At 49.6% G+C, this 12,433-nt stretch overlaps 1 protein-coding gene across 1 annotated transcript in view; it reads left to right on the top strand.

The window, feature by feature from the left end:
* LOC128947319 (uncharacterized protein DDB_G0271670-like) overlaps nt 1-9,022 on the top strand; it is a gene marked incomplete at its 5' end in the record, with an annotated part of 51,399 nt that extends 42,377 nt beyond the window's left edge. The window contains one exon of the mRNA XM_054291572.1: nt 8,974-9,022. Coding sequence (XP_054147547.1) covers nt 8,974-9,022 — 49 coding nt within the window. The remainder of the gene's footprint in view (nt 1-8,973) is intronic.
* Nucleotides 9,023-12,433: the final 3,411 nt, after the last annotated feature.

Here is a 12,433-nt window from a genome sequence, read left to right on the forward strand (position 1 = left end):
CTGTCCCACGGTGTCCCTGCCCTGCGCCTCTGTCCCTGCAGGCGTCCCCCGGCTGCCCCACCTGGCTGGGCCCTTCCTTTGCTGACAGCTCTGCCTCCTGCCTGCCTCTGCCTGCCCACACAAAGGCTGGGGCTGATACCAAAAGGGTTCATTCCATTTTTACCCTGCCTGTGAACTTTCAGCACAGGAACAAGACATGCAGGGGCTGCTTTCCCAGCAAGGATGGTTGGAAGAGAAGACATCTGGCTCAAGGGTGCAGGGATAGAGAAAACAAGGAGTGAATGTGGGAACTTGGGGTGGGTTTTATGAAAATGAGTAAATTGTAATTCGCATTTAGTGACTGTGTATAAGCAACATACTGGTAGAATCACATGTCCATGTAAAGTTAGCAGTTATCCCTCACCAGACCTCAGGCCTGAATAAATGACACCCTCTGAAATAGCAAATTAGTGTTAGGGAGCCTTATTCTGATATTTCAGAGGTTTGCTGACCATGGTTCCTCACAGAACCAAGGAGTCAGCTGTGACACTGTGCAAACTCATGGAACAAAGGGTCCATGGTGACACAGCAGAACCCCATGGAACCAAAATCCATTTTGGCACATTGGGGCCACATTGAACCAATGGTCTGTTGTGATACTGCAGATCCAAGGAGACCATTGTGATCCTGAGAAACCTCTTGGAACCAAGGGGCCATCGTGACACAGACAAGGCCTGGTGGAACCATGGGTCCATTGTAACACTGCAGAACCTCAAGGAACCAAGGTGAGCGTGTTCTACTGCGGACCCTCATGGAACAAAGTGTCCATGGTGACACTGCAGAACCAAGGAGACTGCTGCTGGCAGTGTGAGAGCTCATGGAACCACAAGTCCATTGTGACACAGCAAGGCCTGATGGATCCAAGGGTCCGTTGTTAAACTGTGTGGCCTCATGGAACCATGAGCCATTGTAACACAGCAGGGCCTCATGGAACCATGGAGGCCATTTTTACACTTGGAGGCCTTGTGGAACCAAAGGGCCATTGTGGCACTTCAGAGCCTTGTGGAGCCAAGGGGACCACAGTGACACTGTGGGGCTCCATGAAACCAATGGTCTGTTGTGACACTGCAAGGCCTTATGGGATCATGGAGACCATTGTGACACTACAAGGCCTCATGGAAGCAAGGAACCATTGTGACACTGTGGGGTCTTGGCAGGCTAAGGGGCAGTTGTCACACTGTGTGGCACCATGGAAAACCAAGGATTCCATTGTGACACTCCAGGGCCCCATGGAACTAAGGATTCATGGAACAGTGCAGGAGCCCATGGAACCAAAGGTGCATTGTGACACTGTGGGGCTTAATGGAATCCTGGAGGCCATGATGACACTTGGAGGCCTCGTTGAATCAAGGTGCTCTGCAGGGCCTCATGGAACCAAGGAGACCCTTCTGACATTGTGAGTCTCCATGGAACCAAGGGTCCATTGTGACACTCTGTCACCAAGGAGACCCCTGTGACACTGCAAGGCCTCATGGAAGCCAGGGACCATTGTGATACTCTGGTGCCCCATGGAAACAAGAGGCCAGTGTGACACATCTGGGCCTGATGGAACCAAGAATCCAATATGACACCACCACTGTGACCCTGCAGGGCCCCATGGAAACAAGGGAACAGGGAACAGGTCTGGTTGGCTTGGCCTGACTGCTCCAACTGCCCTTGGCATGTCGAGGGTCTCTTCTCATGTAGCCCTGAAACCCTGGGGCTCTGGGCTTTCTTCAAATGGAAAAGAACTGCCCTTCTCATTCAAGCGTCCATAGCCAAAACAGGATTCCCCCTCCAAAATTCCCAATATCCAGGGATTTCTCCCACATAAAAGCTGCCATTTCCAACATGTCTGACTGACCTTGTCTTCCTGAGAGCTGGGTCTCACCTGCCTTCAAACACTGAGGCTCTGTGTTTTCCGTCCTATGGAAAAGAATCGTCCCTCCTGCACAGGCACCCATGGCCAAAACTGGTACTTGTTCTCCAAAATTCCTGCATTCAAGGGTTTTTTCTCCCAGACAAGATCTCTCATTAAAGACAGGTCTGGCTGGCCTTGGCTTCTGGTGGTTGCCAGAATTCTGCCCTGAAACACTGGGGCTCTGCCCTTTCCATCCTAAGGAAAACAACCATTCTTCACCAGGTGCCCATGGTTGAAATTGTGTTTCCACCACAAAAAGTCCGATATCCAATTAGTGCCCCTACACAAAAGCTGCCATTACAGACAGGTCTGGCTGGCCTTGGTCTCTGCTGCCTGCAGTTCATCAGCCCCTGAAGCACTGGGGTTCTGTGCTTTCCTTCCTATGGAAAAGAATCTTCTTATTCCTCCTTGGCCACAATTGCTACTCCTCCTAAAATATTGACTTCATGATGGGTTTCTCCCAGACAAAACCTGCCAGCTCTGGCTGGCACTGTGGGCTCTGATGGCCTCCTGTCATCTACCCCTGACACACTGGGGCTCTCTGCCTTCCTTCCCATGGAAATAGAACAGTCTCCTTGTCCAGGGGCCATGGCCAAATTTGAGATCTGGCCCCTAAATTTCATATATCCAAGGATAGCTCCCAATCAAAAGCTGCCAGGAGAGACAAGTTTGGCTAGCTTGGCCTCCCAGGGGCAGCTTCTTATCTACCATCAAACCCTGGGGCCTCTCTGCTTTCCTTCAGATGGAAAAGAAATGGCCTTTTCATCAAGGGACCAGTGGTCAAAACTTGTATTCTACCTCCCAAATTATGTGTATCCAAGGATTTCTCTCCGGCACAAGCTGCAATTCCAGAAAGGTCTGGCTCGCCTTGGCTCTTGGTGGCTGCTGCTCATCTGCCCCTGAAACACCGGGCCTCTGTTTTCCTTCCAATGGAAGAGAATCATTGTTCACATCAAAGTGCCCATGGGCAAAACTGAAATTTGGCCTAAAAAATTCTGTCTATCCAAGGAAATTCAGCCTAAAAAAATCTGTCTATCCAAATTCTGCTTCAAGACAAAAGTAGCCAGGACACAAAGATCTGACGGGTCTTGTCCTGAGGTGATATTCTTAGTCTATGAGCAGAAAGTTTTCATTTGCCAACACCTTGGAGAGGGCTGAGAGATCTCCCAAGGTGGGGTTTGGAGGCGTCAAGCACATGACCACAAGATAGGGACAAAGCATCTCTGTGCTCAGTGGGGTAGAGACTGAGGACAGCAGAGGAGAGGCCTGGGAGGGACTAAAGGGTGGTTTCAGAGATGGTGGATCCTTTTAACATAGTAGAGAATAGACAGAGAAAGAAAGAATTAATGCAAGGGGCAGATAGGGAGGGCCAGACGGGACCCAAAGAGAAAGGAATTTCCCTCCTAGGGCAGGGCTGGGGTGCAACACGGCCCTCAGAAGGAGCCTGGGTCAGCCCCAACCTTTGTGTGGGCAGGCAGAGGCAGGCAGGAGGCAGAGCTGTCAGCAAAGGAAGGGCCCAGCCAGGTGGGGCAGCCGGGGGACGCCTGCAGGGACAGAGGCGCAGGGCAGGGACACCGTGGGACAGCCTGGGCTGCACAGGGCACAGGCATGTGCAGCAGCTGCAAGACAGCCCTGCCAGAGCCACCTTGGGCAGCATTTTGGCCATGGCTGCTGGGCCTGGGCCTGAGGTGGGAGCAGGAGACAAGTGACCCTTGCAGGCCTGGGGCCTCATTGCCTCCTTGTCCCTCCTCAGCAGCCTGGCAGGGGCCACCCCATGCTCCTGCCCTTGCCATTGCACATCCCCACATGCCAGTGCCCATCCTGGGAACAGCCCTGAGCAAGGAGGGAGGGACAGCATCTGCCTGGCCAGGGGCTGGGGCTCAGGCCTTGGCGCTTTGCATTCCTCAAACACATCCAGCTTTGCTCAGCACCAGAGACACCTTGGCCTTGTTTGTCCCCAGCTGTCATCACTGCCTCCAGTGTTCTGTTTTTTGTGGAACCTGGGGACACTTTCTCAGTTGTGTCCCTCAGTGGAACCCATTTAAACTTCAAGAAACTTTGGAGTTTCAATTTAACTTTGAATTCTTGAGAGGTTTTTTGAATACTCTCTCAGGGACTGAGTCTGATGTAAACTGTTGGAGAATGAAGGGAGAATCGACCATACTTTATGCATCGAAACTCGACTTTATTGATCAATCGATCACCTTATATAACAATACTAACGAACTTCATGAATATTCTGTAATCCAATTTCATGATATGCTAACAGAGAAAACTCTAACCACACCTTTTGTTTTAGAATACCTACAATTGTTTATCATAAGCAGAAACCAAAACAGAAACCAGAAACTAAAACAGAAACTAGTGTTCCCAAAACCTCTACATCTGTTCTCAGGATAACAGGCCTTCCCAAGGACGGTGTTCTGCTTGCCATGGGAAGACAAGCTGAGAACTTTATTGTTTATAGAATGATGCCTGAGAGAGTCTAATTGTTTACACTAATCAGAAGGCTGAGAGCTGTTAGAAACTGCTTTTACTTTTACCTCTTACTTTTCTCTCAATTGTATGTCTCATGGCCTTTTTCTTTAAGCCATTCTTGAACCAACCTCTCCACAGTAAACAACACCAAAACCCCGAGAGGGTCATTAAAATCCCTGTGCTGTGTCTGTGCTGCTGAGCTGGGCTGGGCTCCTGGCACAGAGGCAGCTCCTTGAAAACCAAAAAGAGCTTCAAAAAGACATTTCTGCTGAGGACCAGCTCCTCTCCCAGCCCAGCCAGGCTGGGGCACTGCCTGCAGCCACCCCGGGCACAGCACAGAGGCACAGAGAGCTTCAATCAGTCTGGGCTGGGAAGGTGCTGAGAAGTGCCTGGGGCAGAATCACTGCCAGCCCTTGGCACAGGAACCTCTGGCTGCAGGACAATGCAGCTGCAGCTCCTGGAGCCATCTCCTAAAGCTGGAACATCCCAATGCCTTCAGACTCTCTGAGTAAAACTCTGAATATTTCTGGTGCAGGGGTGGGAGAAATGCTCATGAAGCTTTGACATGCTGAGGAATGCTGGTCAGTCATAAAATATTTCCAATGCAAGGATTTCCTTAAAAATTAGGACATTTCCAAAGACTTTGTATTCAGTTTCCTAGTACTGAAGAATGGCAGGGAGCGGGGGGATTAATAATAAAGATTGATTATGGATTAATAATTATGAAATTTAAAAAGTTCCTGAGACATTGGAACTGTTATTTTAGTGTTCCGTAGATTCACAGGAGATCCCTAATGTATTTTCAGCAACTCTGCCCATGGACAGCACCAGCATCCCCTTTGCTGGACCCATCAGGCTCAGTCTGAGCTGTCCTTTTTCCCACCTGCAAACAGAACCTGTCCCAGCCAGTGCCCTGCAAACAGGCAGGGTCCTGTAGGGCCAAGGAGAGGGCACAGAGATTTGAGGGGTCTGTGAGTGCTGGCAGGGAGAGATCAGGCACAGGGAAACAGCTGCAGGAGGGAAATCTCCAGGAAGCAGAGAGAAGATTGGGCAATGAGAGAAAACAAAACCCAGCAATGCTGTGGCAGGGAGAGCTTAGAGATGCCCACAGGATCCCCTCCAGTGCAGCCCCTCCCTCTGAACAAGCCCCCTCCCTCCTGTGCCCCAGCCCAGCCTCTGCCCTCAGGGCCGGGGCTCCAAGGCGTGCAGCCCCTCCTGTGCAGGCAGAGCTGCAGCAGAGCCATGGGGCAGCTCTGCAGCCCCGGGCCCAGTTCCCCCTGCAGAGCACAGGGCTGGGAGCAGCTGCCCGGCCCTGGGGGCTCTGGAGGGGACACAGCTGGCTCAGGGTGACGCTGTCCCCAGTGCCCGGCTCTGGGCAATGCTGTCAGGGCAGCCAGGGAAGGAGCTGCATCTCCCTTCATCCAATGCCATTAGAAGGACACTTGGAAGTCTCTGAGATTTCAGTCTCCAAGCTGGGAGCTTCAATCCAGGGTGCAAACCTGTCCTAGAGCATCTCTGAGTTATAAGATTGATGGGGAGAGGCAGAGGTCTTGTGACACTGAAAATGCTGCTGGGTTGGTTAAATGAGCAACATGAGTCCTTGGCTACAAATGTGGAGCTGGGCTGTGGTGGATCCATCTCTTCTCAGCAGAACCTCGTGACATTTTAGGGAAAACATGGGAAGATGATCACTCTCCAAGTGAGAAAGGTTAAAGCCCAGAGAAATTCTGAATAGGTCAGAATGAGAGACAATCTGCCCTCACTCTCCTCTCATTATTTTGTCTCACAGAACTTGCTCTGTTCTCCCTGAGTGCAGAAACAATGTAGAGGGTTTCTGATATCCAAGAATACCAGGAGACAAATCGGGAGAGCTCAAAAAGAAAATCTGAGAACTCTTAAATACAGAAGCCTGTTAATTAATAATTAAAATAATCCATGTGTGTTACAGAGGAGGGTGTATAGGAAATGGCTTTGATTTTGGTTACAAATTTCTCCTCTAACACTTTACTCTGCTTTTCTCCATGAAGAGATCCCCATATCTAGCCACGGCAAATGTCCAACAGCAGCTCCATCAGGCACTTCCTCCTGCTGGCATTGGCAGACACGCGGCAGCTGCAGCTCCTGCACTTCTGCCTCTTGCTGGGCATCTCCCTGGCTGCCCTCCTGGGCAACGGCCTCATCATCAGCGCCGTAGCCTGCGGCCACCACCTGCACACACCCATGTTCTTCTTCCTGCTCAACCTGGCCCTCAGCGACCTGGGCATGATCTGCACCACTGTCCCCAAAGCCATGCACAATTCCCTCTGGGACACCAGGAACATCTCCTACTCAGGATGTGCTGTTCAGCTCTTTCTGTTTGTCTTTTTCATTTCAGCAGAGTTTTCCCTGCTGACCGTCATGCGCTATGACCGCTACGTGTCCATCTGCAAACCCCTGCACTACGGGACCCTCCTGGGCAGCAGAGCTTGTGCCCACATGGCAGCAGCTGCCTGGGCCAGCGCCTTTCTCAATGCTCTGCTGCACACAGCCAATATATTTTCCCTGCCCCTGTGCCATGGCAATGCCCTGGGCCAGTTCTTCTGTGAAATCCCACAGCTCCTCAAGCTCTCCTGCTCCAAATCCTACCTCAGGGAACTTGGGCTTCTTGTGTTTTCCATTTTTTTTAGCTTTTGTCTGTTTTGTGTTCATTGTTTTCTCCTATGTGCAGATCTTCAGGGCTGTGCTGAGGATCCCCTCTGAGCAGGTACGGCACAGAGCCTTTTCCACCTGCCTCCCTCACCTGGCTGTGGTTTCCCATTTCTTCAGCACTGGCTTTTTTGCTTACCTGAAGCCCCCCTCCATCTCTTTGCCATCCCTGGATCTGGCCCTGTCAGTTCTGTACTCGGTGTTGCCTCCAGCCCTGAACCCCCTCATCTACAGCCTGAGGAACCAGGAGCTCAAGGCTGCAGTGTGGACACTGATGACTGAATGGTTTCAGAAACATTGAACTGCTGGCCAGTTTCTGTAAATCACTTATAATAAAAGTCATTTTTGATAGTAGTTTTTTTTTCTTGTGGGGTTTTTTTACTTTTGTTTCAGTCCATTAATCTTGTCCACACAATAGGACCATTGTTTATGTCACTTCTTCTTTTTTGTTTCTCTCCATCATTGCTGTGGCCCCAAAGTGTGTCAATGAAGAGCTGTTCTCTCAGTGGGTTTCAATGAACTAAAGGATCTCCCAGCAAACTTTTCACAGGAGATCCCCCTTTTTTCCCCTTCTCTGGAGCAGCTGCAGCAATGTCTATGTGCAGAGTAGGGGCAGGTTAGGGGCAGCACAGCAGCTCTGTTCCTGCTGGCCACACCATTCCTGATCCAGGCCAGGAGCCATTGGCCTTCTTTCCCACCTGGGCACACTGCTGGCTCATGTCCAGCCTGCTGTCCATCAGTGCCCCAGGTCCCTTTCTGCCTGGCCGCTGTCCAGCCACTCTGTCCCCAGCCTGTAGCACTGCAGGGGTTGTTGTGGCCAAAGTGCAGGACCTGGGACTTGGTCTTGTTCAACCTCACCTTGTTGGATTTGGGCCCTGGATCCAGCCTGTCCAGGGCCCTGTGCAGAGCTTTTCTACCCTCCAGCAGAACAACACTTGCAGCTATTTTGGTCGCCCCAGTTCTATGAGGCCCTAAAGTGTCACAAAGGCCCCTTTTTCCCATGAGACCTCTTGGTGTCAAAAAGTCCTTTGGATCCTTGAGCTCTTCAGTGTCATAATGGATCCATGGTTCCATGAGCTCTCGCAGTGCAGCCATGCTCTCCTTGGTTCCACAGTGTCGCGATGGCCTCTTGGGTCCCAAGGGGCCATCACGGTGTCCCTCTAAGGGACTCATTGGCCCCTTGGTTCCATGGGGCCCCGCAGTTTCACAATGGCCCCATAATTGCACGAGGTCCTGCAGTGTCACAATGGCCTCCATGGTTCCACAAGGTCACGCAGTGTCACAGTGGTCCCTTGGCTCCATGAGGGCCCAGAGTGCCCCAATGGATTCCCTGGTGGTGCAGTGTCACAATGGACCCCTGCTTACACAAGATCCTGCAGTGTCATGAGGGACACTTGGTTCCATGGGGCACCAGAGTGTCACAATTGTTCCCTTATGTGATGGTTTTGCATTAATTGACATTTGGTGAGGAGGGAAGAAGCCACCCATAGAAATGATTATTCTGAGAAGAGCTGCTGAGAGCTTCCTCTGTGCCTGAAAGCAGCAATCAGTGACCGGTTTTGAATACTGACACCTTGTTAAACCACTAGAAAGCTGAACATGCCTCTATGAACACACATGTTAAAAATGAACAAACCCCAGGAAGAGCTCTCTTTTCTTTCCAGCCTGGGAACAGGTAACAAGGCCGGCCTGTTTCCCGTCTCAGCCAGGCACCAGGCAGGATGGGCATTGCCAAAGTTCTGGGCCCTTTCTCAGGGACCCTGCCCAGCCCTGTCCCAGCAGAGCCGGGCACCAGCAGCTGCCAGGCAGGGGGAGGGGAGGCCATCAGCCCGTGGTGTGTTCCGGCTGAGATCTCAGCCATTTCCCCCCAGTGTGGCCCTGCACGAGATCATGTGGCTGAGACCAGAGGCGGCCTTGTAGCCCACACAGAGAGTGGCCCTGTGCCTGGAATTGAACGCAGCAGGGGCCAGAGACCGGCCATGGGGCTGATCCTGACACAGCCGCCAGGGCAGCCTGAAAAATCCATCACCACAATTGCTTCAGCTGCGACACGGCAGGAATCACATGAGCATCTGCAGGCCCCGGGTGAGATATTAACTGTTTCAGTGCATAGATGAGGCTTACAGACCTGCAGTCCTGCCTCAGGTGAGAGAAAAGGACAGACTGAAGACATGTAGAGAACAACATGAGACATGAAAGTCAGTTAGAAGAAGTCAAGTCCCAGATGGGAGTGTTGAGTAGATGCCTCAGTCCTGGGATGAAATCTTCTTGTAAGGCTATGGAGAAAATATAACTGATACATCAGACTCTTTTTTTCCTGTAACTTATTGAAAGTATGGGGGGATGGAAGTGTTCAAATTGTAGATATGAGCAAAGGCATTTCTGCTGAAGCAAGCAGATGTTGAAGTACCTGTCATCCTTAGACAGAGTAGAAATTCTCCAGAGTAGAAATCCATTTTGATTTAGCTGAAATGTACATCTTTGAGTTAGATCTGTAGTTTGAAAACATAGCTATTTAGCCTGACTGCAAAAAGCCTAGGCTCAGAGAAACTGCTTCAGTGAAGGGCAGACATAAGGCGAGGGGAGAGAGAGGGTGATAAAGAGAGACAGAGACTGCTGTGTGAGCAGTTCAACCTGACATAGGAATTCTTTCATATAAAGAAGAACTAGTGGGAAATGACACACGAAATCCATAAAAATGAATATGCATGAACCTATTGTGAAATTGTATGCATATATATTTGAGAGGGGAATAAAAAGGGACCTGAAGTCTCTAGAAGTACTTGTGTCTTTTAAGGAGAGTAATCTCCAGATGTGTCCAGGCTGTAATAAACATACCGGCTTTACAACTTTCACAAAGTTGTGGAGTTTTGTTTATCTCCGCAAAACAATCCCATGAGAAGTTTGAACAGAGAGAGAGTGTGATGAAGATCCTTTGCCCCCAGGAAAAGAAGAACACCTCTGTTCATCTTAGATGAAGATTATCTCAGAAATAGATAAAGAAATCTTTTGCTCTTGAACAGTTCATCCTTAAATTAATAGACCATAAGGTGACGTAGCTCACAAACACAGCTGTGGGAAGGCTGCTAAAAGATGGGAGGGATTCACAATTGCAGATTCCAGGGTAGCTGCTGTTCATGGAAATTAAAAGCCAAGAGAGAACTGTTTTCTTGTGGAGAAGTCTCCATAAAATGACATGAGGAACTCCTCTCCCTAAGTGAACTGAAGAGGGGCTAATCTAGAGGTGATAAACTGACTGAATTGTTTCTGTACATTGTTAGTGGGAAAGAAAAGGTTGTAGGAGGGAGGAGAAGTGTTCTAAAAGTTTTATTCTGATAGTTACTATTTTTATTTTAGTTACTATTAATAAAGTTTTCTTTAGGCCCTTTTAAAGTCTAAGCCTGTTTTCCCTTCCTCCTAATCCTATCTCACAGCAGAAAATGAGTAAAGTATATTTTAGTGGGTACAGTGGCATTTAGCCAGCACTGAATCCACCACACCTTAGTTCCACGAGTCCCTGCAGTGTCACAATGGCCCCTTGGTTCCATGGGGCCCCAGGGTCTTACAAGAGTCTCTTCGGTTCTGTAGTGTCACAATGGCCCCTCAGTTCAACAAGGCCCTGCAGTGTCACAGTGGCCTCCATGGTTTCACCAGGACCCAGAGTGTCGCACTGCACTCCTTGCTTGCATTCAGCCCCACAGTGTCACAGTGGGGCCTTGGTTCTACAGTGCCTTCAGCACACAGTGTCACTGTGATCCTCTTAGTTCCACGAGGCCCTGCAGTGTCACAATGGCCCCTTGCTTCCCCAGGGCCCTGCAGTGTCACAATCATCACAGAATCACAGAATTAACCAGGTTGGAAAAGGCCTTGGAGATCAGCAACTCCAACCTGTGACCCAACACCACCTTGTCACCCAGACCATTGCACCGAGTGCCACATCCAGTCTTTGCTTAAACACCTCCAGGGACAGTGACTCCACCATCTCCCTGGGCAGCCTCTTCCAATGCCCAATAGACCTTTCCGTGAAGAATATTTCCTCATTTCCAGCTCAAGTGTCCCATGGTGCACGTTAATGCTGTACCCTCCTGTCCTGTCACTGTTCCCTGTGAGAAGAGCCCGACCCCCCTGGCTGCACCCTCCTGTCAGGGAGTTGCAGAGAGTGATGAGGTCTCTCCTGAGCCTCCTTTTCTCCAGGATAAACAACCCCAGCACCCTCAGCCTCTCCTCACAGGACTTGTGTTCCAGACCCCTCCCCAGCCTTGTTGCCCTTCTCTGGACATGCTCCAGCCCCTCCATGGCCTTCCTAATTTGGGGGCTGTCGGAGAAAGGAGACCCAGACACCAGTTGGTTCATCCAAGTCCAATTTATTGATCGAATACGGCGGATTAAATATAGTTCTTAATAAGCTTCATACATATTGCAAAAGTTGAGCTCAGGATTGGTTAGTTACATATCAGCAACTACACCTACTTCTACATTCTTGTGCTTATTCTTCTGTTACATTCTGCAGATATTCAGGACTAAACTCACCTCCCTTTCCTCATGTTGCAGCAAGGCCATCCGGCATTCTTGCCTGTCAGCAGTCACTGAATCAGAGACTGCTGACCTCCCTCTTTCAGCTTAACCAGTGGCATTATGTCAGTATGGCCTTTCTCAGCTAACCAACTCTTAATAAAATCCTCCAAATTTCCCCCGTTTTCTTCTTGAGCAAGAAGACTAGTCTGCATTTTTGCTATCATACGACTGACCATGTTTTGAATACAATTAAAGACACAAGGCAAAATAAGCAAAAACAGTAAAACTACACCCAGTAGTCCTATAGCATAGATCACAAGGTTCCTCAGCCATGGCCCAAGTCCTAAGTTTTTAAGCCATTCATCAATTCCTAAACCTTCTTCTTCCTTGAGATTGTGAAGTTCTTGTTGCAGTTCTTTTATCTTAGTGTGAATGGACACCGAATGATCAGACAAATTCATACAACACATTCCCTCAAATTCTTCACATCCATGCCCTTGTGCTAAGAGCAAAAAATCTACAGCAGCTCTATTTTGCAAAACAGCATGGTTAACACTCTGCACATCTGCGGTTAACATGTCTAGAATTTGGGATGTTTTGTTCAGCTCATTTTTTGCCCAGCACCCTAATTGCTTTGCTAAATTTATAGCCTTATTGGCAGATCCTCCTGGTAAAATAGTTGAAACTACTACTTGCCTGAATGTACCCCAAAACTTTGGATCTCCTATCTGGCTGCAGTCCAAGTCATGTATACTACGCTTTTTCCTGTTTGATGTTTGACTGAGCTGCATTAGCAAGGATACATTAGGGTGAAAC

This window comes from Melozone crissalis, unplaced genomic scaffold, assembly GCF_028551555.1.
Source record: "Melozone crissalis strain CALT ecotype California unplaced genomic scaffold, PUWL_Pcris_2 ptg000096l_1, whole genome shotgun sequence".
NCBI classification, from domain to species: domain Eukaryota; kingdom Metazoa; phylum Chordata; class Aves; order Passeriformes; family Passerellidae; genus Melozone; species Melozone crissalis.